At 41.1% G+C, this 26,571-nt stretch overlaps 1 protein-coding gene across 16 annotated transcripts in view; it reads left to right on the plus strand.

Annotated features, from left to right (window-relative positions):
- The first annotated feature begins 11,078 nt into the window (after nt 1-11,078).
- Nucleotides 11,079-26,571, plus strand: part of BIN1 (bridging integrator 1) — a 99,453-nt gene continuing 83,960 nt past the window's right edge. For 3 of the 16 annotated variants that reach the window (XM_027678920.1, XM_027678918.1, XM_027678919.1), the window contains exon 1: nt 11,100-11,265. In XM_027678920.1, the coding sequence (XP_027534721.1) occupies nt 11,182-11,265 (84 nt within the window). In that variant the 5' untranslated portion in view covers nt 11,100-11,181. Of the gene's footprint in view, nt 11,266-26,571 lie in introns of all 16 variants that reach the window. The other 13 variants (XM_027678909.1, XM_027678910.1, XM_027678914.1 and 10 more) reach the window with 10 other exon arrangements.

The raw sequence follows: 26,571 nt of genomic DNA on the forward strand, positions 1-26,571 counted from the left end.
TAAAAGAAACATACTTTATCCTCTGTGATTAATACACACATTCACATACCTTTTTCCCTTTCAAAGGGTACTTACAAGAGAAAATATATATGTATATATACATATATGTATACCAAGAGCTTGCAAATATTATTTATTCATGTTCTTGCTGCATAAAAAAAAAAAGGAGACAAAAATATGAAGGTGTCATGTGGGTATTTAAAAAAATAATTTCATCTGAGAGTTTCTTCTATGTTTCCAATGGAATTCTCTTCAAGGAAGCCATTGAAAATACTACACTGTGGTTTTGGTACCACTAGGTGGTGCTGCCTCTATAGTATTCCTTAGTGAAAGTCTGTGATTATGTATCTACGGAAAAAGAAATTTTATATATATATATGGCTAAAAGAAATGTACTTACTACAGCTTCTTAAAAATAGAGTAGTTTGGTTATACTTGTTTGACAAGGATTCTTAGCCCTCGCATGTGCAAACGTGCTCAATTTGTGTTCACCTTTTGTGTATGCTTGCTCAGAATGGGAATTTGCATGTAAAAAAAGTACAGTATGTCCAAAGTTTCATGTGGGCTTCCTTAGAAAAAATCCAGCCTTTGCAGTGCTGCATGCCTTCTGCTGAGATTTGTCTTTAACGGAGTTTGTTAATCATTGAGCTTTGACACTCTACCTGTTATCATGCAAAATTCAAAATAAAGACAGTTCCTACTCTGAAGAGATCACAGTCTGGGTAAGATAAGACTAAAGAGGACAGAAAATAACTGAGGGAGATATTTGACTTTTTCAGGCACTGTTGTGGTAAACATTGCAGCAGATCTTCTGACACCATTTAGAGGGTATTGTACCAGTCTTAGCAATGTTTGAAACATAGTGTTTGCTGTCAAGTGTTTATCTAGTTGGGAAACAATTACCTTGGAGTGTAAACTCACTGAAGCAGCCCACTTCATTCAGATAAAAGAAAGGCTGGAGTCAGGGATTTTGAAAGGAAGTGTCTAAGGGATAAACACTACAAGATAATGTTTGCCACTACAGTTAGATCTCAGGATAAGAAATATTCAGACAACTCTTTCTTACTCTCAGTAGCTCAGCTTGTGAGTCTCTTTGTCTCCTTTATGCAGATAGGGGTGAACACTTGAATTTGCTTGGAGATTCCCAAATACTGCAGAGATAGTCTCATCCCAGATGCAAAAAAGAAGCATTAAGTCTAGATGTTAGAGAATCAAAAAGGTATGTGGGGAATGAGTTACATATATCTGGAAGGGCTTGGTTAAAAATATTCACCTAAGATACCACTGAAAAAGCATTCAGTAATTCACTATCACATTACAGATGCTTCTTTTATGGTCACACATTCATAAATAATATATGGATAGTAATCATGATAACTCTATCAAACACCAGTTATTTTCAGATGAAGTTGTATGGAATAACATGCAATTCTTTTCACACAGAAAAAAGGCACCAAATTAATCCAAGAAATATTCATTTACTAGTTGCTAGTGAGCTCAGTTTTGCAACATAAATAGATGCTGGCTCTGGAAAGTGTACAATGTATTTTAAAGGTGGTTACAAAATATCCCAACTTTGCAGATTTCTGAGACATGAATCTCACCTGGCAAAGCTTTCTAACTCATATTGTGATGCAGCTGATCAGTCACCTCACCAGGGAAGACTGCACGGAATGGCTACAGTTTTCCACTCATTTGTCAGATTAAGTTGAGGCAGGAAAGATTTAATACAGCCATGCTGCTTTACCAAAGCAAATGTAATGTTTGTATGTTTTCAGGGCTGTAAATTTTGGGTTCACAGTGAACAGTCTCAGTGTGTTAAATTCCACTCTCTGCATCTTCTGAGATTAGGTCACCTTGATTGACAAGGCTTTATTAGTGAGTGCATAGTAGAGATTAATGTTTTAATCTGTCACGACACAGGGCCACATTGGAATACAAGAGTAGTACTTGTAATTACTGAAGATGTGTTGATGCATAATTTCGTATTATGTACATTCATAATTATTTTTTGATGTTGGCATTTCACTACCTAATACTGTGGGAGAGACCAAATGAAATTTATGCTATTATTTGGATATATATATAACAAATAACGTAATTATCACGTAATTACAAATAGCACACAGTCATCTTTCTAGTGGCACCGAAAATAGTGGTCTATTAACGAGTTTCTCCCATGAGAAGTGATAAAATATCAATTGTTCAATTCAGGCAACATTAAAATGAATTAAATTACAGAAAAATATATGGTGAATAACCTTATGTTTCCCAGGTGATGGGTCAGGTCAGGGTCCTAAGGCTTTTCCACTGAGTTGGCTACTTCTCAGAGGAGAAAATCTTTCCTAGGCCTTTGCTTTGTTTTTGTGACTATTATTTTAACTGCATAGTGTTAGGAAAAAAGAGAGGAGAAAAGAGTTCATTATTTTTAAATGTCTTTGTGATAAGGTAACAAATGAAAGTACCCTGCAATTCTTTATTAACATGTACTTGGCATCTAAAGTTTGGAAATTTAATGTTGGACAACTTGACTGGAAAGAGTGATGTATAGCATCAGCACCAGGGAGCAATGGGAATCCATTATTTATTTCTCAGAAATTTCTAAAGGACTAAAACAAGGAAGCCTTGTTAGGTTTTACTGGTTTTATGGACTGTTTTTTAAGGGGATGGCAACTCAAAAAGGGATAAGAACTGCTAGCTAAAAGATACTTCCCTTGGTTGGTTTCGGTGATTCTGATTGGTGATTTTAGTGGCTATTGTTTCTAAACAAGGGGCCAAGAGAAATACATATTCAGTATAATCTTTGTGATCAGCTGGATATTCCTATGGGATGGATAGCAACCTCTAATTGCAAGATAATGTGGGACTAGTACTTGTGTCCAAAGAACAGTCTCTATCCTTCCATTGCAATGAGAAGAAACCTGTAAAATATTTTTTTAAAAAGAGCACAACTTATCTGATTAGCTTAATCAAAATGTGTCTAGGGTATGGTTCCATTCCATATTGTGTAAAAGCATGAATTATGTCTGTTTACACATATATTTTCTGATGTTTATATAGGAAGATGAAGACTTCTTTGCTGTGAGCTTTGTGGGTAGGATAATTAATTAAATATCTCCATGAAATATTTCATTAATGGCAAGGTCAAACCTTCTTATTCTCCCCCCCTTTAAAAAAAAGCTTTCTAAATATAATGCAAATATGTAATTTCAGCAGGAAAGAACTATGTGGTTTTAGGATTACCACACCCCTATGAGACTCTAAGTAGATGTAGTATTGGTAGGATTTGCAAGTGGCTTGTACCTACTTGTTGCTCCGTTTAGGGTATGTACGGTTCCTTGCCTTACTAAATTTTTACCATGTAATTCTTGGTAAACCTGGATCTTGCTGGCATACTGGGAAGGAATATTTTTGTTTGTTTTAAATTTAGGATTTCAGAAGATGTCACATCATGCATACATCCAGAGGACAGTGCTGTGCAAGATTATTCTTATCCAGGCAGTTTGCTTTGTCTTGCTGTGATGGACCTCACTAGTGCTATGTAGACCAAAATACTGTTCGCTTTTAATAGCTGCCTTTTTGGTTTCTATTTGCTACCAGTTTCTGGAAGCTTGTTTTCCAAGCAGCACATTTCTACAATACCTAAAAAAAAATTATCTTTACCTCCATGCCCAAGAGAAAGGTATAGCTTGTCACTCAAGGCCATGAATGCCTTAAAATAAGTGAAAGCATTGAAGTGATGGCTTAATTCTCCCTACCCTTCTTTGGTTTTCAGTTTTTGGGTTTCAGATTTTGATACTTCTTCCTGTCTGTACACCTATTCCCATGATTCCAAAAGGTGGGGTTTGAAAGAACATCCTGTATTGCAAAATTCTTAGTAAAGATCCTCAGATGCTTCAACATTTCCAGACTTGTCCTTTGGCTTTTAGAGTACAGTAGCAGATATAGTATGCACTTCCATCAGTTGTGCAAAGACACATTAAGAAAAATTTTCACAATACGTTTGGTTCATTTACGTGGTAGTGCTGCCTTGTTTCAAAATAGGGTTTGAAAACAAATCAGAAATTTAGGCTGACATCTAAGTTTATACTTCTAGCATGCTGATGACCTTGATAACTGCACAAGGCTGTGACATATTAAACCCTCAAGGACACTTACCTTAAGACTGTAAATGTTTTCTGCTGAATTTGGCAGGGAGGCTTGAACATGTCCGAGCATTGCATGACATGTAAAAACGTCACAAATTTTGCAAAGAGAAATATATCAATTCTAACTAAGTGACCCTCAATTCCAAGACTCCATAATATTCCATTGTCAATCATAGATCAAATATTTGCCCATGAGTGGAAGAAACGTGCTAATTTATCAGAGTTGGAAACAGCTAAGTACCTGCATCAATTGAGTACAGTATTTAGAATTTAGGTAAGAATTGAGTTTGGAATAACAAAGAGCTGTTCCCAGTAAAAACCATTTTGATGGGATTGTTTGCTCTTTTCTCCCATAACAGCTTATACTTCACTCCTGGTTTTCCAAGTGTGTACCATTACAATAACCCATGTTATTTTTAAGGTAGAATATTTGAGTGATGCAGCTGGTATTTAAATAACATAAGTGATCCCAATATATGAAGGCTTACTATAGTAAACATCTACTTTTATTCTCTTGAGCCTGTACTTTCCAGTAGAAATTAACCCTTTGGTGTGGACCAAATAATGATGCCACAAGTAAATCACTTGCATAAAGTTCCTCAAAGTCCCTATAATACCCAAAAGCATTGTTTTTCTGCATAGGATTTTTTTTACCAGAAATGTAAACATTTGTATTGATTTACCTTTAATAAAACTAGTGACTTTGAAAATGGCTTTTGCAGAGAAGTACAGCTAATTTTTAGGTTACTTACTGTGGATCATTGATTCTTTCGAGGCCTTCACTGTTTTTCACTGAGTCTTTATGAAAGTCTTTAGAGAGTTGATAAAGCAATCTGGTGGAAATGGCTGAGTTGTTACAGGTAAATATAATTGGTTTTTACATTTTTCTGTGCTGTATTTTCTGCAGTTCAGTCCTGATCCAGGACTAAGAAAACACTATTATAAATGTCAGCAAATATTAAATAGAATACATTGTACAGTAATAGTATATTGGATATTGCAGAAAACTGCATGTACCCAAACCAGAAAATTACCATCTTAATTTTCTGAAAAATTGAATCCCAGATCTCAAAAGCAAAGAGTTGGATAATTTTTAAAACTGAACAAATTTAAGTTGATAGTGAGTTTACAGTAATTGAAGGTGAGATAGCTCTCATAAATAATTTTCAGTGAATAATTCACTCAATTTCATTGCCAAGGAAATGAAATGAGGCTCTCAGTAAAGGGAAGCAAGGAAGAAGACATCGCAACTGGGGCAACTGTGACAATTACATAAGTCGTGGTTGGTTGTCACAAGTATGAAACCTTGTGCATGTATGTTTTATAGAAAGTATCTTATGTATTTCACTGACAGTTTGTGCTGTTATATGGTATCCTGATGATATGATATCCTTTGTGTGATTCCACCAGATGGGCCAGGTGTTCTACCATAGTTACAGATGCAGATAAATTGGCCTATCTATTTGAGTATATAATTAATTTTAGTTTTTAGGATATTATAATAAATATTAGAAGGCTTCCAGAATTCTCAGAGTAACTTCCAAAGGAACCATGATTCATTTGCCTGCTTCCATGTTGATTGATTAAAATAAAAAAATGAAAAATAAATTGCTTCATATGTGCCAAATCCCTTCTTTTCCTGCACAATGGGGCACATAGGAATTTCGACACTATTTTTAAATCAAAGTTCTTTCATTTTGCTTTAGGTTTAAAGGACAGAACACTTAATCAACAAGGTTTTACCTACTATTTTTATGCCAGAAACTTCCTGATCCTTCCCAGCACCTTTCTGTGGGAGAACAAAGAGTTTGCATGAGAATATAGTCAGTCAGAAAGGAATTCTAAGGCAAACTAGATAGTGGTGAAGTTGATAACTGACTTACCCTTGATAATGTTATCAGGTTAAAAGGAAAGACAGAAGTCACCTTTGCAAGCTCTTTCGGAATGTTGTCCAGAAGAATGCATGATCTGCAATGGAAAAAAAAGGCAAGCAGGCTGTTTAAGGCAGTCAGGGTTGACTTAGAACTCGAATAGATTTTGCTACATACATGTTTTGTGTAATTTGTTGTTTTCAAGGTGTTGGTCTTAAATTAATCCTTCAGCTGACATCACTGAAGCAAGAGAGCGGTGCTGGCAGTGAGTGAGGCCAACTGACCTGTAGTGCTGTGGCCAGAGTTAGAGTTGCAACAAAACTATGGATCCAAAAAACCAGGATCAAAAAATCCAAAATTCAATTTTGAATACAACAAGAAATTGTGATTGAAATAGACCCATCTTGCATTATATTAGTACTTGAGGAGAAGGGCCTTAGAATTCTTGGAATAATTTATTGCAAATAATATTATTTGGCATAAATATAAGCATTTTAAGAATTTAGTAGTGATTTATTTATATTTACCATAAACATCTTTAATTAACTCAACTCTATTAAATATTTTTTAAAAACAATAATTATACACTTAAAACCAGAACTCCTTAATGAAAGGAAACAAAAATCAATTTAGCTGGGTTTTAATCTTCTTAATAACCGGAACAGAGAATATGCACTTCCAGTTCCACGAATGGTGGAGACTACTGCTGTTTTAATTTTAGAATTTTTTTTGTTTAAATGAATTAGAATATACATGAAAGATTTTGCCACCGGTTTCAGGGAAATGAATATATTTTGATTATCACAGCTTGTAGCTCTAAACACACAAACTACAATTAAAAGGTTCGAGTCAGAAAAAATAAAACTATGTTAATGGACACATTGCTGAAATCACTCTTTAAAAATTAAATAATTATTCGAATTTAAATTAAGAATCATGTCCATCCTGCTCCCAGATGGACAAACTTGGCAAAACAGGAATAATAATAATGAAAAAAAGAGCTGTAATAACAATTTGTGCAATGAAGGGAATAAATTGTACCTGAACTACAAAATAATAGACTTCAAACGAGTGAGCACTTAAGCATATGTTTAATTGTAAACAGGTGAGCAGTTCATCTCCCTTTAATGAGACAACTGAGAAGTGAAATGCACTTATGGGGCTGAGGCCTAACATAAGCATTATTGACTAGAGTATCAATCAATTAAGAAAGCAGTAAAAAACAATGGTGGTATGTACATGTTAAAGATGTGTGTTTGTGCTAGTGTGTTTGACAGATTTGCTTCTTCCCCATGAACTGTGTAAATGAATCATCCTGTCACCAGGGAGATGGACTACAGGTGGGTTTCATAACCAATCTGGCTGTCTTAACTTTAGCTATTTAAGCTATTCATCTAATCTCTTGCTGTAGCTAAGGGGGAGGTTTTGTTTTATCTTTTTCATCCTTTGGAGGTAGTGATTTCTCTTTTTTGAATATAAAAGGAGCCAAGGTGACTCAAATTAAACTAGATATGTTTAGTTGGATATAGTCAGGTGAAATTAGGTGTCCTGGGGTCTAATGTTAGAATAGATGAGACAACCGTGCACATATTGAACTTAATGGATCTCATTGTGGGAGGTGCACATAAGCACTGTCTGATTTCTTTTAACTTCAATTGTGCAGAATCTGTCACTAAAGGCTTCCAAAAGGTTAGACATCTCTGCCTTACAATACCACAGAGCACAAACAAATACAAGTTGCAAGCCTGTATGTTTATTATTTTGTGCAGTCCAATTGAAATTATTTACATTTTTAAGGTTGTAAAATGTTGTAAGTTTGAGGTCAGTACAACGGTGGATAGACACAAGACTGAAGCCTCTCCCATTCACAAAGCAACAACCTTCATATATTATCTGGCTAAAATGGCTTATATGGTCATTCAGATGCATAGCCACTCACAGTATGTGGTTTCACTGGGTCATGCCAGGGGAATACCTTTGCAACACACCTGGAGCCAGGCAAATGCTTTGCAGCTTTGGTGCTGATCCAATCAAGCACAGAAATAACTGGGAAATGACTCATGCTGAAAGGTGGATGGTTGCTGTTAATCCTAGCTTTTAAAATGTACACAGTTTGTCATCATTTTTCATTGTGGTGAATGTGTGTGTCTGGATGATTTTGTTTCACAATTGTCTGATGTTTGCCATGGACTGTCTTTTCAGCTCATGTGCTGCAATTATTTGCTTTTCACTTGGAAAGATGCAATCAGACAAAAATCCCTTCCAAACCAGTTTCACTGAAGAAAAGACCTAAGCAGGAGAAGTAAATATATGAGGTAGGATGGAGAGGAATGTGTTCTGACCCTGAGACATCTGCTCTTTTAAATGTTATGTTATAAATGTTTAACCACATGTGCATCTTTCACCTGTAAAAGCTCAGCTAAGGAGGAGGAGATGGGGGTGAGAGACAGAGGAAATGGGATATTAATTATGTTCCCAGATGATACTGAACAGTGAGATGCTGCTGAATTATGGATGAGGTTGGAGAAGAAAAGTAATATGAAAATACCTAGTAAGGCCAAAAGTATGGAAAAATTCAGATGCATTTCAGACACTGTTGTTTATCTACAGAAGATGAATACTAAATGAATACTAAATACTAATCATACAGAAATCTGAATACTAAATGTAAAACCAGAAAGGAATTGAATGAATTTGCAGTTTGCAATACAGAGTGGCATCGTGGGTATGCACATGCTTCAGTCTGAGAATGTCTTGGATCACTGCACTTTTCTCATATACAACTGAAACACATGCCCAAGTATTTCATGAAATGGGAATAGTATGTCTACTAACACAATTGAAGTGTAGTATGGATTTAAACTGGTTTCTGAATTAAGGGTTTGTCATTAAAAAAAAAAAAGCCATTGTCATAATAAGCAAGAAATGCAGAGGCACTGTCTCATGAAGTCTCACACAAAGGTGTTGACAGGTTCTCTGCCCACGGTTTCTAAGGGCTCTGAAAAGACAATTGTTTTTATTTTAAGTTCTGAATGAACAGAAATAGTACTGGAGCAGAAATGGAAACAATAAATGACATTTAAGTTGGAAAATCTGGCCTAGCTCTCTCAAGTTATCACCTTCGACATTTTTCTGTGGCTTTAGTTTACAGTAGTGAGTGCTACATTACTCCCTGTGTGTATAAACTTGAGACAACAATCTTCATCTGGCTGCGTGAAATTGTCCTGGAACACAAGTAGGTTTGGACGCCGTCTTTCAATTAAAATAGGTATAAGAGATGATAGTCTCCATCTTAAACAAAGACGAGGTTGTTAAACATCTAAATTTTCTGCAGAGCACTGGATTGGTCGGTGCTGTACTGGGTGCTGTGTGCACACTGTGTGCTGAGCTCTCACAAAGAACTAAGGTGAGTGTGCAGAAACAGGCGAGGAAAGAATTTCTCCACCACTTGTCCAAGCCCTGGTGTGTGGTACCGACGGAAGCTTTGGGGCCGAGTATTAGGATATGAATAACAGTGCTGAGGTGGCTTCCTGTATTCCAGGAAGCAGAACTTTGTGCTGTTGTGCAAAGGAATAGAGTTTCACAAAAGGTATTTGCCCAGTAGATCTATCAAAGCACAACCCAAGCCCTGCTGAGATGAAAACAGTGGCATAACTGAGTCCAGGCTCGCTGAAAGGGGACAAGGGCAGGCCAGGAGCAACAACTCTGAAAAGCAGCTGAAGAGTCATACCATACAGACTAAGGTAGCAGGAATTCAGGGGAAGTTATGCACATAAAGCCCTCTGTGCAGTCGTGGTTGGTTTTCTGACAAATGCCCCATCACTGCAGTGTATTCTGCAGTGGAGACACACAAAACACCTCCCTCCACTGTCACCACTACTCCCCAACTGGAACAGCCATCATGTGCAGCCATGCTGAGTCCAAATTCTTATGCAAATCCAAAAATATGTAAAAGAGCTTCCACCACAGCACAAAGTTAGGTACAAATATAACTAAGTAGTCATCATAAGGTTCCTGTGAGACAAGCTAGCAAATTGATTATTCTAGTTTTCCAAGAGACAGGGCTGAGGTGAAGGCACTTACCGGGGACCCATAATAAGTTGGTACATACACAGCAGTGTGCCCAGGTGGCCAAAAAGGCCAGTGGCATCAGAAATAGTGCAGCCAGCAGGACTAGGGAAGTGATTGTCCCCCCGTACCTGGCATTGGTGAGGCCACACCCCAAATCCTGTGTTCAGTTTTGGGCCCCTCACTACAAGAAAGGCATCACAGTGCTGGAATGTGTCCAGAGAAGGGCAACAAGGCCGGTGAAGGGCACAAATGTGGCACAAGTCCTGTGAGGAGCAGCTGAGGGAGCTGGGGTTGTTTAGTCTGGAGAAAAAGAGAGGTAGGGGAGACCTTATCACTCTACCTGAGAAGAGTCTGTAACCAGGTGAGGGTTGGTCTCTTCTCCCAGGTAACAAGTAATAGAACATGAGGAATTGGCCTCAAGTTGAGCCATAGGAGCTTTAGATTGGATATTGGGAAAATGTATTTCTTCATTGAAATGGTGGTCAGGCATTGGAAGAGGCTGCCTAGGGAAACGGTGGAATCGCTATACCTGGAAGTGTTTGAAATGTGTGTGGATGTGGCATTTGGGGATATGGTTTAGTGGTGAACACAGTGGTGCTGGGTTAATGCTTGGACTCAATTATCTTAAAGGTCTTTTCCAACCCTAGTAATTCCATGATTAAAGGATGGAATCTTCTGAAATTTCAGCTTGCCTTTTAAAATCAGGGGTTTGATTAATTTCTAGATACTCTTCCCTTTCTCTTTAAATAAAAATGTTGTTTTGCTGCAGGATGAAATGGACAGCAAACTCCTACCGTCACCTAAGATGAATCACTTGCGATCCTTCCCAGACTTTCCCACCCTGCCTAGTCCCTCCGGGACAGGCGGCGGCGAGGACCCGGAGGGGGCAGGAAGGGTGGGCGAAATCTGACCAAAATCTGCCCCCATCCCTTCTCCCTTTACGGCAGCACTATCCCTTTAAAAGGCGGCCGGCGGGAGGACGGGCAGGCGGGAGGTGGCGGTGACGGTCGGGCCATCGCCTGCCCGCCGGGTTTTCCCCCCCTTCCTGACGGTCCGTCGTTCGCAGCCGCCCGTTAAAAAGAGAAGGCAAAATGGCCGAGCTGGGCAGCAAGGGGGTCACGGCCGGGAAAATCGCCAGCAACGTCCAGAAGAAGCTGACTCGGGCGCAGGAGAAGGTTGGGAATAAGGGGGGCATCCCCGGGATGCGGGGTTGGGGGGGATGCGGGTACCGGGGATGACACCCCTCCCCGAAGCAGGGATGCGTCTCGCAGTGGGTGCTGGCGGGGAGCTGGCAGCTGCCTTCCCTGCCTGCGGAATTAGGGCCCCTTTGCATCCCGAGAATGGAGAATATCCCTGTTGCGAGCGGTAAGGGTTTACCGTCCGCCTGCAGAAACATGGCATCGGATTCAGCCGGGAGCGGGGAGGGAGGACGGAGCGCCGCACGCTTGTGTTGGATCTGTAGATGCTTATTGTTTCAGCAAGGAGGAGACCTTCTTTTTACGGTATTTTGGTTGTGCTTTATGCAGCATTTTCACGAGCAGTTCTGTATTGTACCATAGCGCTAAATGCGTAACCTCAAAAGATGGTGAGGAAAAGGAGGTGGACACTGCTGCTTATCTTCTAACAGCAAAGCATAATAGTCGCTACTTAATGTACTGACCTTGAGCTCCTGATTTTGGAATGGTGGTAAAGCCAAAGCCATACAGCCTTTAAAGATTGTGCCGATGTCTGCTGAGAGAGGGGGGATTTTTGAATCCCAGGGTCCCTTTCGCTGCTCTCCACCTAGCCCTGTGCCAGCAAAAGGTGCCAGGAATATGCAATGGATACTTTTCATGTTCATTTCTCTGGCATGCTGCATCTGATGCCAGATGTCTGCTCTCTGTAGGGATTATCGGGCATTTTACGCAGGGACATTGATCAGCTGCTTCTATCGCAGGCACGCTCGTCTTGTTTTTCAGTGGTTTGCTGTGAGATGACATTGACTGAATAAGGACTGGTGCATCTTTGAGGGAGGGAGGGAGAACAGATCTGCCCACTGCTGCTCTTGTTCCCCGGGAGTTATCTTTAGCAGCTAGATTAAATCTAGGAGGTTTGGGATTAGATGCAGTGCTGGCCTGAGCCTTGTACCAGTCTCTGTCACTTCAAAAACGCTGCTGGGTCAGAATGGCAGTCCAAACTAGTTGGGCCTCATGTAGAACATGCTGTATCCACTAGTTTTAGCTCACTTACCAAGACTAGGAGCATTATTTGAACTTGCCTGACTGGAAAACACCCCAAGTGACTAGCAGATCCAATATGGAACTGCAGCAGCAAGGTCCTGGCTTCACTCTGTACATAAGAGTCATTGTGGCCACATCTGTGGTTTTTTTCACCTTACTGTGGTTCCAGAGGGGACAGAACAGGGACTCTGTCTCCTGATACCTGGTCCACACTGAACTCATCGCAGATGCTAACTTCATTCTGTGTTAGCCACCAGATGGCAACCATATTTGTAATTAATATTAAGGTAGGTGGTAAAGGCTGAGCTCCTTGGCCTGCTGATGAAGTTATTGTACTTACTGGTGTATCTTGGAGCCAAGTGTGGCCTGCCAAGCCCTTCCCTGACTTCTTATCTGAAGGCACACAGGTCCTTTTCCTGGGGATAATTTTCCACAAATTTCTCTCAACTGGTGATCAAGCATACTTCCTCACTTTCCTCACTTACGCCCTGGTGGTGACTGGGGCTGTGAGAATGAGGACAACAGTAATAATCGAGTGTTTAGCTGTGTATGGCAGGTGATTTCCAGGATCTGAAAACGGTTGTTTATCTCTTTACACAGAAGAAAGCACAGCTTGTTTTCCCTTAAGGAGAAAAGAAAAACCCATAGCACTTGCTTAATAAGCAAACGCAAATTTTAGGCCCTTCAGCTGTTGTTATCCTAATGCAAACAGAACAACTTTGCTCTCTGGGCTCACAAAAAAGAAAAAGATGGTATTGTTTGCTTCATCTTCTGACTTGCCCCCTCATACTGCTACAGTATCACCTGTAACAATTCTTCCCTAGTGAAGTGTTGGAATTTTACCCATGTCTCTGAGGGACAGACTTTGACTGAGGCAAATGCGTGAATGTTAACTTTCAGGTGGTGAGGAAAGATACAGCTGAATATGATGTGACGTGGAAGGCATCAGTGGTTATGACACTGTACTGGTATTACTCTTGTGGTATTTAGTTTTTAACTGTGGTACTGTGTTTAGCAGGAAGGGTAAAACAAGTGTCAAGAGATAAGGACCAGGTGTTAAATAATAAGAAAGAAGGTGAGCAGAAGTGTGCAGAGGTATATTTGGGTACACAACTTAAAAATGTATTAAATTTTTGTGAAGGGATGCTGACTGGGTTGATCTTTTCCTTTTTGAGGCTTAAACAAGCTGACAGTGTTCCTTTTACATATCTTATTTTTATTTGAATCTAGGATAAAAGTTCTTCCCTTTTGAATGATATCTCCCTCAACCTGAGCCCTGAGGCTTTGACCTCAGCAGTTTCCTTCATGATGAATTTAAGCCTTGTGTTAAGCAAAGAATGATGTCTTTTTGTTCAATGGAGAATTCACGCTGAAACACTGTACACATCCTTTTTTCCCTTCTGAGATGGCTATTATGTAAACTATGTAAGATATTCCTTCAGAAGTGCTGTTTGTTTTGAGCCTTTCAGCAAAACTATTGGCTATTTTTGGAAGACACTTTAGCAATTCCACAGGAAATAATGGGGCAGATTGGTTGACTGTGCTGATTGCAAATGGTTTGGGCATTTAACCTTTGTCTCTACTCAGAGGTTACCTCAAGTACAATATTGGGCAATAATTTGTCCATTGGCCAGTGAAATGTATCAAATAAGTTGATGCCACTGTCCCCAGAGGAACCCACCTGCAGAAAGGAGTCACGTAACTGTTGCTAACTCCTATATCACCTTTAGCAACTAATAAGGATAAATTAGGATATTTAGGCTGGAAGTCATCTTCTATTCTATTAGCTGAAGGATTTTCTGAGATGTTGAGCTCTGGACCTTTTGTAATTCTAAACTTCTTAAAATGGAGTAAAATTTTAATGCCTCCACTGTCACGGTATCTTAGAGGGAATATCTTAGAGGGAGCCTTGTGTTTGCAAGCTATTTTAAACTTTGCTAGTGAGGCTTATTCTTTATTTCTGTGATCCATCATCGTGCTTAAAGTTTGTGTTTCTGCTTTGTGACCAATTTCTATCTTACACTTTTCAAATTTTTAAAAATCTTCCTGATTTCCACATTTCTCATTTTCCTCTATGAGTGTCCTGTTTCTGGATGTGTCAGTCTGCACATGCTTTGGACAAATTCAAACAACATTTTGGTGATTTCATGCAATCCTGATGTGAGGGTAACTCCTCTGTGGGGTTCCAGGAGGACCTCGGAGAGCAAATTAATTGGGGTTTAGTAACTTGGCTGGTGGTGAAGGTCCTACTCACAGGATCAAGCTCTTTCCTTCAGCACGCAAGGCAGAGGTTCAGACTGGAAAGATGGTGTTGGCTGTATGTAAAACTGACATTGGAAAGAAAGTTGTGGGTTTTGTTTTTGTTTGTTTGTTTTAGGAGGTTTTTTGATTGTTTGTTTTGTCATTTTTGTTTTGGTTTGGGGGGGTTGTTTGTTTGTTTTTGCCTTGGGAGGTTTTTTGTGTGGAAAGGAATAGAAAGGGATGAACTTATTTTTATTTAGACTGAGCATGGGAAATTCCTATCTTATAGTAGTGGTGGTCTCTCACTTTTTGTTATATAGCTGGGCAAAATGAGGAGTCTGTGTTCTGTGGCATGAATAGATTGTCATATCTTGTCATGGTTTTAGTCTCTCCATCCCTAACCAAAGGAGAAGGCTTTGTTTTCCAGGACCTGGCAAAGTTTAGTTTGGACATCCAAACTCCCTTGTGTTAGAGTGTCACATTTAGGTTGTAGACTGCCACTGAATTGCTGTGTTGCCATGAGATGTCACTTCTGCTTTCTGTTCTTGGTTTACTTTGTCCCACCGATATTTACCCACATCTGTGTTTCAAGCTTTCCTGGTTAAACTATCTGCCTGAGCAAAGTTCTGCTCTCCTTTGGCTGCACAGTCCACGGATTGTGGTTTAGGTGGAATGGGGTTTGCAGAAGGCATGATTTGCATTTTGAGTTTGCTCTGATAAGACTTTTTTTCTCCTTCCAAGACAAGTTCCAGTAGGTGGAGCATGGCAGGAGAGAATACCTGGAATGAAATCTCAGCCCTGTGGAAGCAGGTGGGAGTCTATACCAATGAGAAGCACCCAAGAACCTTAAACCAAATTTAAATACAGCTGTCTTCAGAATTCAGCTATCAGATACTGCCTGATCTGTAGAAACTGCAGATGGGGAGAGGATTTTATATAAAAATGGTAGATGCAGAAAGCTGTGTTATTGAGAAATATCACATCTACCTACTTGGGAGGAGAGAAATTCCTTACTGGTTTTCCTTCAGGATCCTTCCATCTCTTCAAAGGTTCTATGTTTTTTGCTTATCTTTGCCACCAAACCATCCTACCCTATGCAATCAGCCTTGTTGTGGCAGTGAAGTACAAATAGCCTGAAGAGCTACAAGAATTGTTCTCTATCTGATCTGGCATGAAACTTTTTGTGTTTTTCCTGAGGTACTCCCCAGATGACAAGAAAAGGGCTTTTTACTTTTTTTCTGTTAGTTTGCTTTCTCAAGAATGCAGGGCTTAGGTGGTGGGTGGAGTCTTAAAGGTACTTTGTGCCTAAGGGTTGCTGGAAAAGGGGCACTGGATAGAGGAGAGAGATCTGAACTAGTGCCCCTAATGTACAGATGATTCCAGTATGAGCTCAGACTGTATTACTGGTATCAGATAATCTGCATGGGGCAGGGAGGAGGTGAAATAGGAAACCAGGCTCCACATGTTTCCTTGCCCATGGAATGGCTTGATTGGCAGGGCACTCAACAGTGCCCTGCTGAAGGTGCCCCTCTGTCTGGCTGTTGTTAACAAATTTCTTTTAAGAAGGAGAATCTCATGGATGGATGAATTTTCTGTTTGGAAAAGGCCCAGCCCTATTCCTCGTCACTTTATGTTCCCTGAAAGTTCTAGTCTTACAGCCAGTCCTCTTCAATGCCGTTCCTGTGAGATCGGGTTTATAAAATGGGATCTGGAAGATCTCTGTTTAGTGAGGCTCTAGGCTGTATAGAGTTAGTGTTACAGAGCTCATCTCTCGGGGTGACATCAAACTTGTCTGGCCCCTCCATCCCGCACATTGGCTGTTAGGCAAGGTTTGTGTTTCCAGGCAGAAATATTTTCTTTTTTGTTTTCCCCCCACATCAGGGTTGCTCTTGGCATGTGACTTGCAGATGACATAGCTGCTCAAGCCATTGAAAAAAGCTGAGCACAACCAGAGATGTTCAGCATCTAGCTGGACTGGGGTCTTTGGGAATAATGCAGATTTTACTTTATTTGCAGTTCTTTGGACAGAGAGACAAAACTGTTGCTGGGCATCCAATGTGTAATAAAGCTCTGGTTCTAGAAACTTCTGGAGTGACAAGAAGGTATCTTAGGTTAACAGGTATTAAAGTGACTATTTTTTCCGCTGTTGTGATGGTGACCAGACACCTGAGCTGCCCACTGTGTGAGTTCTGCAACTTTGCAAGGATCATCTTACAGTCCTGGCTGTCTACCTGTACCTAGAGGGATCAGTCTGTCTTCCCAGACAGTTGTCTGTACTGACAACTTAACATGATCATGAAGCTGGACTCAATCTGCCCAAGCAGAACAGACAGATCTGTCATCTTGAACTGGCCACAGCTCAGGTCCCTAAGTGGGCTGACCAGCTCAGAGTGTGCAGACCAGCTGCTTCTCATGTGGGATAGGACTGTATTAATGTTGACCAGGAGACTGTGGATTCTCTACCCCAGAGCAATGAGATGGGAACAAATATTAAAATATGGATAAAGCATACTTGGTACACTCTCTGAGGTAGAATAGTGCATCAAGATCCATTCTGACATCAGGCTGTGTTTTAGCCTTCTCTTGAGGGACCTGTATGTTTGATTTTCTCCAATACCTGCAGTATTAAATGCACGAGTGCCAGCAAACCTGTACTATTCTGGCATTCATACTACTGAGCTAAAAGGGAACATCTCTCACAGGAAAGGGTTGAGAGAGAGAGTAAAGTGATTTCCATTGTCTTACTAGTTAAAATCAATTTTAAATATGGTATTAGTTGACTACTTAATACTGTCAGAACAGGAGTGAGGAACTTCTGCAGATATGCCTGAACTATTGGCAGTGGTGCAAGGGATGAATAAATCTTGTCAGGTGTCTCTTCAGCAGGGGCATCCAAATGACTGATGGATCTCAGACAGTTCAGGTTTCTCTTGGAACATGTTTGGCTTTGCTAGCCTCTGAAGCTGTTTGATCTTCACAAAGCTGGCAAGTACTGCAGGGTAGGTTCTGCCCCACATTCCCGGAGAAAAATTGAAAATGTATTTATTAGCAGCAAATAGGATTGATGAGTATTTTTTTGTGTTTTGGCTTACATTTTCATTATGCCAACTTGTTTGCATAGTTTTGTTTCTTAGCTGCTACTCAGAAAATACCTCTCTTTAGATTTGTAGTTCTGTGGTCTGAAGAAACAGCCCTGGCACTTGGGAATAGAAACCCTTCAACCTGCTTAAGTTTTACAGTTGTTTTATTAATTTTTTTCCCTTTGTCTCTCCTTTTTTTCTGAGTTTCTCCTTTATTATGTTGAGAGCTTGTATTCAGGAAGGGTTTGCCAGAGCAGGGGGTTATGTTTTGTGGAAAACTTGAAACCCAGAACTTCTGGCATTCACAGACCTAGACAGAGGTCTCACAGAATCACTGTGAAGCAGCTTATGAAATGAGGAATAGATACTCTGTTTGCTCAGTACACATGTATAACATAGATTTTTCAACTACTTAGGCTGTGCTGGAGTAAACTTTACTCAGACCTGCGGCTGGCAGGTTAAAGTTTTTGCAAGTTAGTGTTTCCAGAGAAGTGCAGTTAGGAGAGTTGTGGAGTCATGAAAGCCAGACAGTGTCGCCTTTCTTTTTGTCCTTTTCTTTACAAGAAAGGAGAAGTCTGGGTGGCAGTGTGTTCTTAATATAGGCTGCCAGGCAGGATGGAGAGTGCAAACTTTACCAATAAGGAGGAAAGAAGTGCTTAACAACAACTAATCCCTCTACGAAAACCATGGGCTGCATTTAATCTCTTGATGATACGCAGAAATCGAATTCTGAAGTACTGACCTCTCTGCAAGGAATTGACATGCAGATTCAGAAAGCTGGTAACCTCTTCTGAAATGATTTATTTTTTTGGTAACTCTTCCCTGATGGTATTTGGTTTGCTTATTTTAAGTATGTTTAGAACTTTTTGTTAAACTTGCTATAAGAGCCACACTGGTTTCTCAGTTGTTTTCAAAGTTAGCTCTTTAGGAGAGAGATTAGAGGTTGATACAGCTGAAGTACAAACATTTTTCACTGGGCAATTGCTAATACTCTACTTTGAAACTGTATTAGACAGAGCTGAAGGCTTGTTTGCCATCAGGGATGGAAAGGGAACTTCAATGGTACAGAAACTACACTGTTTGAAAACACAGCTAGAAGTGTTTACGCTTTTTTTTTTTTCCTTTGTGCTACTTGGCTTGATTGCACATTTTATCAGGCCAGAAACAATAATCTGTGACTTAACCAACTCAGAACTGAGTTTGATGGTATTTGTGGAGTGAAATAGCAATTCTATCCTATTGGATTTCTTTGGAATGGTGCCAGTGACAGATATAAACATACTGAATAAGGTATGAAGATTGGCATTTGAAGAAAATGTAGATCTTTGCATCTTTTTCACTTAACAGATATGCCAGTCCTGTAACTCTCTAGTACCCCTGTAGGTAAAGTTAACCATTCCTGAATGTTATAACTTTTAAAGTCTTTTGATCCTACCAGCTCCATGAGTCTGAGTGTGGAAGGACCAACCTTATTTCCATTCCTATTTCTTCAGTACTTATGGGGGGAAAATGGGCAGTACCTTGAGGGGAAAAAACAGTATATTTAAAAAAAATTGGGGAATTCCTTTCCTGGGATTTGAATGTTCAGCTCATTAATTTTGAATTTTCAGGCAGTCAAATGTTTTCTTGGGGAAATACTTTACCCTCTGTGGGTGCAACATGACCCCTCTGGTCCAAATGTTGATTCTGATACAAGAGGCTCAAAATGGGTTTGAGTTATTGCAGCAGGGCACAACATATTTCAAAGGTTGCTTGAAAATATGTTTTTGGAAAAATTCTGTTGAGCGGGATGGCAACTTCTACGAGAGGAAGAGTGCTCAGGAAAAGTTTAAAATCATTCAGGTCCAGAAATATCGTTGGGTTCTGCACTGAAACGCTCCTTAAGGTACAGTTCCCTCAGTAGAGGAGTGAAATGACTGTTCTTCTGTGTGTTGAACCAACTTCTACAGTAGGAGGATACCAGGGATTTTTCTCTTTTCTGTCTGTTTAGACTGAACAGCCATTGCAAAAGGCCAAGTTTAGCTGTGTGTGTTAACAAACTTGAGCCATTAAGAGGATGTATCTACTGTGATAATGTTTCCCTCATCATGTTTACAGACAGTATGATTGTTTGTTATATCTACAGTGTGATTGCATTGTGTATTAACAAAAATGGCCATTCCTTATCCTAAAACAATTCTAATGTAAATACTGGATAGTCTTAGTTACTTTAGATAATTCTGGTTTGTTTCAGTAAAACTCTGTATTCCAGAAGACTTTCAAAGGGTTTTCAGGTATTTTTGCAGAAATTTGATAAGGATTGCTTTGTAGGCAAGGGTGGAGGGCTATTTTTGAACAGTAAAATTTTTATGAAAATAAGCTGAAGAAATTGGAAAAATAGATTGTCTTTTTTTGGAGAGGAGGAACAGCTGTATGTACAGGGCTGGGAGGGGAGGGTTTGGAAACTGACTGTGGTGGGAGTCAGAGACAGTTGGGGTGATGTGACCAGTTGATCATAGAGCCCTGGAGTGATATGCTGCACCCAGTTGCTCATGGTCTGGGACTTGTCTGTGAATGGGTATTGGAGTCAGTTGCCAGAACTAGAATATTTTTGCCGAGCTGCAGGCTTTTGCTCTCCTTATTCCCTGACCCTTGGTGACCACAAATAATTCAGAGAGGAAGTGTGTGTTATCAGGGCTGGATGCCCTTTTGATGAGGCAGTGGGTATGGTAGGTTAAAAGAGCTGTTGCCGTGCGGGATGAAGGTGATTGACTTGGTGGTGGGGTGTTTTTGGCTGGAATGTCTTCTAAGCTGGCAGTCCCAAGTCTGCATTTGAGACCTTAATTTTTGAGGCTGCTCTTTGGGGAGCACTTTGTGGTGATTTTCCTCTCCAAAAACAATGTGGCCCAGATTCTTAGCAAGTGCTTTGGCAAAGAAGCTGATGGACTTAACACTCATTCACAGCAGGAGAACTTAATGTATCAAGCCCAGTTCTCCAGTTTGCTGTTACCCATCCTTCAGCCCTGCTGAAGTAAAAGCAGTCCTCTTAGGTGGAAAGGAAAAAGACCTGTTCAAAAGCCCCTTGGGAAGAACCAAGAGCTGATCATCTATGTTAGTCCATATGTTCCCACTTCTATGGGACAAACCATACTCTCTAACCCAACCTGTGGGCTGTGGAGTGCACTGTTCCTAAATCTCTCCCCCACGTCTGATCCCTTGCAGCTATTGCCCTCCAGCTCAGGGAGTCTGCTCCGTCTGTGTCTTCCCTTCACCCCATCGTGCATGTTACGTGTTCCATATCTGTCCTGCATTTGAGAAACTCCCATCCTTGTTCAGCAAGGTGGTTGTGAAACCATACAGGAGCTTTCCTAGCCTCTTAAGGCTCTGCATCCAGCCTGTCCCTTCTGGAGTGCCTCTTCTAGCATTGTTTTGCCTTATAAGAGCTCCTCTGCCCCTCTCCCTCCTAGCACACACCTGCTCCTTTATCTCTTTCTCCAGCTCACACATGGCCTCAAATGCCTTTTATGTTTTTTCCTGGTTTGGTTGTTCCATTTCTCATTAGGGCCTGCATAAAAATAAAAATACTTCTTGCAAAAGTATCAGCATTTAAAATGAGCGTTGCAGAGGAGGAGGCAGAGGAATTGAGAAGGGAGATCTGTGCAAACAGCACTATTTATACTATCTATTCCTCTTGCTAGTGTTACTGTTGGCTATAGATAGGGTTTAATTAAGCTGTGTTAAATGCCTACCCAAGTAATAGACATTGATGTTGCTGAAGTCCTGTTGCCTGGAATGTCGCACTGATGCCAAATGAATTAAGTGATGCCATTTGGCCTTTTTAACTACAGAGCTATGATGTAGCTACTATGTAGCTCCACAGTTGTGCCCACATTTTTTGATCTCTATTTGGTATCGTCTCAAAGCTGGGCAGACAGAAGGTAGGGTGGAAATTTACCTGCTTTCTTGGAGACTGACATTTCCTCCTTCTTTATTTACAAGGTATTGATAGATACATACTCTCTCCAGTTTCTGGTTGGCTGAATAGCGGGAACTCGAGAATTCAGTGGTTTTAGCTGCCTGCTTTGAATAAGAGCAAACTAAGTAGAAAAAATTGCACATAAAGTTATGAATTAGGCATACAACTGCATATGGCTTGGTTGCACCAGCACATCTAACAGCTGTCAGTTCAGTGGTCTGTCTCGGGCATTTATGTGGTAGAGTGGTAGACATGTGCAGCCTGTGAACCCCAGACTCGACAAACCAAGGCTGAATGGTCAGGATGACTCTAATAGTGCCTGTGTTTTCTGGTGAAACTGAGAGTTTTCAGCAGCTCTGGAACTGGGCCATCTGCTTAAGGTGTCAAGGTTGAAGCATTAGAAGTCTGAAGCCAGCTTAAGCTCTTAAGATTCCTAATCTCCCACACTTCTCAAGGTAGGTGCCTGTTTCCGGTGTTGGATTTGCTCTGGTGGAAGAAGTCACCACTTCTGAATGGTTATCTCGCTGTCCTGTCTTCTACTCTGCACACCTGCTGCTGAAACACTTTGTGTGAGTCTCCATCCACTTGCCTGTAGATAAAATCTTGTCTTTGCCAGACTAAAGTTTGAACTGACCCAGTTACTCCTGCTGGACCAGCAGTTTCACATCACTCTTAAACCACGTCACCACGGAGATGTGTCATCTCCAGCTGCACCTCTTCTCCTCCTTTCCTTATGCTGCTGCCCTATTACCATCCCTCTGGTTGTGCTGATTTTATTTCAGGTCTCTCTTTGCATAGGTACATTTGATAGTGGGTTCTGGATGGGGGACTAGAGTGGCAGCAAAAAGTACAGAGACAGGGGAAAGACTAGCAATCCAGGTTGCTCAAGAGAGGATCTGCCCTGAGGTAAGGATAAAGTGGAAATAAGCCCAAAGTATGGCTGAATCGACGACCACGGGGCAGTGGGGAAATGCCTGCGCTGGGGCATTGGCTTCTGTCCCAACTCTGCTTGATGAGTCTTATACCTTGCATCTGACTTCTTAATTTTACATTCTCTTTCCTTTATATTCTGACTCTCTGAAACCCCTGACTGAAAGATATGAAATAGAAGAGGGAAAAATTGAAAGTGAAGTTTAAATTACATTTACCAGGATTTACTTGGGTGGTGAAAGAGCAGGACATTTTCGTGTTCTTAAAGATAAATGGCGGGATGAAGAGTAAAGGGTGAAAGTGGGAGATATCTTTGCTTTCTTTTTAACTGTTAAGATCTGTCAAAGGAAAAGATAAATAAATAAACCCCAATATTTTTTCCTAATAAGCTGTTATATAGCAAGGCAAGCTCATGTATTTTTAGAAGGGGGGGGAAAGTCCACTTAATAACACAGTGAGTTAGACCTGAAGGAAGATGATGTATCTAGTCAGATGTTTGGGGGTGGATGAGGAGGTGGGAACATAGATGTATTTAAGGAAGAAAAAAGCAGGAAATAATTCTTGTTTCAGTTTCTTATATAATGTTGGTTATAGTGGAGAACCAACCTTTGAATTAAGGCTAGAATACAAGCTTAGTGCTTGGACTGTACCTACAGGGCTGCCATTATGCAAAATGACCTAAAGAAATCAGAGAGAGAGGGGGAGATAGGAGTAACATAACAAGATAAATCAACTAATGTAGCAGGAGCCTTTAAAAAGAACCTGGTTTTGAAGGTGGTTGGATGGCCTTAGGGGTAGGCAGACACTGAGCTGCATTACAAGTGTGTGAGGGTAGCACAATGTGACTGCAGAGACCAAGCATCCTGTCAGTGAGAAGGGGAATTGCTTTTCTCTGCCGTCTATCACAGCACCACTCCTGCTGTATCATCACTTAATTTAGACTTGAGTGATGATAAAAGCTAAACTGCAAAAACTGTGGGTGGAGAGGGAGGGAGAAACAACCTAAAATGTTGAAAATAGTCAAGGGACTAAAATCTTTATGTAAAAAAATCCTGGAATGGCAGGATTTGGGTCAGTGCTGGATGCACACCAGGGGCCCCAGCCATGCCACCATCTCGAGACAAGTGCCTTCTGTGGGAGAGCAGATGTTTGGTTTGAGCCTCTGGTTATGTAGGTAAGAGAACCTTTCATCTTAACTGATTGGCCATCTGCAAAAGTGGTGAGAGATAATGCTTGCAAAACATCCGGAGAACTGGGGATTTATTTGTGTCTTTTTGTAAACATGCCTTGAGGAAAATAGTTCTTGCATCCTGGAGATGTACTCTGTGTTTTCCCAAACTGCCAGTATGGCTGTTTTCTTGTGCAAAGCAATCCTTTTAAAGGCTGATATTAGAAATATAGAAGGTGCATTAATTTTCTCTTGCAATACAGATTTTTGAGCTAGATCTTTGCTCCTACTCAGATTTCAGTTTATACCAAACAACTGATATTTGCCTATTTCCATGGCTGGCTTTTTGTTGCAGTGCTGTTGGGCCAGTCTCCTACTTGTTCTGGCGTTTTTGTTGTTATGAGAGCAGTTTCAAAGAGGTCTGTGCTACATGTCAGTAATTTCTGAAAGTTGTTTGAGGGATTTTTATCTGAGAAGCCACATCCTTAATGTTAATGTCCTATCTCAAGGGTAAAGATCTCCCATCACCTCCATTTCATTTTGGTTTTGTTTTAATCTAAGTGGCAGCAAAACTCAGTTGTTACCATAAAATGAAAAAAACTTAGTCTCTACCCTTGACTGCCAGACTCCTGACTGAATTCCCTAAATCTCAGAGCTCCTCGGGCTGGCAGGGATGGGTGATAAACCTGCCCCCCCTTCCAGCCCGTTCATGCACATGGTGAGCTGACTGTGACTTACTGTGTAAAGGGGAGTAAGGGCTGAGGCTACAGCTGCGCAGATTAATGAAATCTAACTGGCTGTTCTCCTGGGACAAAAAAGAAAGCAAAATGATGTTACACTCCTTACCACCTTAATTTCAAGGTATTTTATAGGTGCTAACAGCAGCTTTCCTTTTCTGCTGGTTCATGGCGTACCAGTTTGGCTTCTCCTGCATTGGGTGCCAAAGCCTCCTTTTCACTTCCTGCTCCAAGGTCAGTGCTACCAGGGAGTTGGAAAAGCAGTCTGTTGTGATGGTGAAGAGTCTGAGTGGCTTTTCCTTCAGTATCCCAATGACTTGACAACTGCAGTACAGTATGAATGCCAATGACCTGGACAAGTTACTGAGAAAGGAAGGAAAAATAATGCTGCCAGCTCTTAAGGTGATTTTCTTTCACACAGGGAGAAATGATTCATCCGAAGTTGCCCTTAACTTAGGTGAGAAGATGTCCAGGGTGGCTGGGGGAGGGGAGGGGACACTTCAATTTAGGACTGCAGTAAGTTGCTGCCTAGCCAGGTATCCTTGGTATGCCAGGAAACTCAGCAAAAGGGCCTTTTCTGCAGTGCTCATGTCCTGTTCTGGGGAGCCCTCTCCACGATTGGATGATTTGGAGGCTCTGGAGCATAATGTTCCAATTCCATTACCTGCAGGGTCACTGTGCCCTCTAACGCAACCTGCAGCCAGAGAGTGGATTTGCCCTGTCATAGTTATGTGCTTAAAGAGCATTACTCTGATTATCCAGGAGGGTGGATTAAAGGGAGTTGATGGATACTTGGAGGAAGGGAGAGGTGCTCAGGAGGTGAATTTGAGCTGGCAGACTTGTTATGGAGAGCAGTGCAGTCTGCTTGTGAAAAAGTCAACCTAAGAAACAGTTCTTCGGAACTGTCCTTCCTTGAAGATGTTGAGGAGGCAGATAGTGAGGTACTTGTGTGGGAAGTTGGGTTATTAAAACTGTCACTAATGAGTTGTGATGATGCTTGAGGTACTCAGGAAAGTATTCTGGAATAAAATATGGAAAAAATAAAGGATTGTTCTGTCCCTCCAGATCTTGGCATCTAAATTGGAATTGCTCTAAAACCTCTGTGTTTTCTAGCTCCAGCCCTCTCTGGTGGTGTAAGGGGAACAGAATCCTACACGTTGGGACACTAGGATCTCATATGGGAGGCAGCTGGATGTTGCACAGCAGCCGCATGTCTGACATCCATGAGTGGGCAGGGTTGGTGAGGAGCTGCCCCTCTTGGTGGTAGACAAAGTGGCAGAAGGGAGTGAAGGAGTGACCTGGCCATCAGAAACCATTTGATATTCTGTGGCTGAGAGCAGCAGTGTGTTGGGAGTTGCACAGGCTGCTTGAGGAAGGAAATGGAAATGGTCTCCTGGTCACAAGAGAAGATCTGATTGTGTAAAAGGAACAAATGTGTTTTAGGGAGCTGAACAGAAACAGGATCCAACTGCACCTGGGGGTAATGAAGAATGGGAAGGAATGAGGGCTGGAGTGGGGCTTCCAGAGGAGGAAATGAAACTTTCTATAGGGGAAGTGATGGTAGTGCCAGCTCTCCTCTAAAAAAGTGCTACTTTAGAAGGATAGGAAAGAAGGAGGTGGCCAAAGAAATCCCTAAAGCATGATGGTCTGCCTTGTCTTTCTGGAGCAGGTGTTTGTGGGGACCGAGTCCTGCCCTTGAACAGGTTCTTAAAGCTATTGCTGGCCTTGGCAGGGGCTGCATGTGCAGCGTTCACAGCATCTGTCCTCACAGCCCTGCAGATACAGATACCGTGTGTCTCTGGTCAGCAAAGTAACGGTTACACAAGTTGGTTTCCTGGGTGAGTTAAAGTTTCACCATCGTGAATGGGACTGTGAATGAAAACCAGGATGGGACAGTGGAGTGGCAGTGATTCCTTGGAAATAAAGCCCCTCTTGAGAGCCTGCAGTACCTGCCTGCCAACCTCCGGTGATGGGCAGCGGGAGGCAGAGGGACAGCTGACAACTCTGCTGAGGGAGGAATGCTGCAGCACATTCTTCAAGCACAGGGATGGCACGGGTCCAAAGCCAGTCATGCTGTAGATATGGAAGGGTATCAAAAGCATCAATGGATATTTTTAGCCAGAATGAGTAGGGGCAGGGGTTGAAGGGGCC

This window comes from Neopelma chrysocephalum, unplaced genomic scaffold, assembly GCF_003984885.1.
Source record: "Neopelma chrysocephalum unplaced genomic scaffold, ASM398488v2 Primary Assembly neopelma1_44, whole genome shotgun sequence".
Taxonomy (NCBI): domain Eukaryota; kingdom Metazoa; phylum Chordata; class Aves; order Passeriformes; family Pipridae; genus Neopelma; species Neopelma chrysocephalum.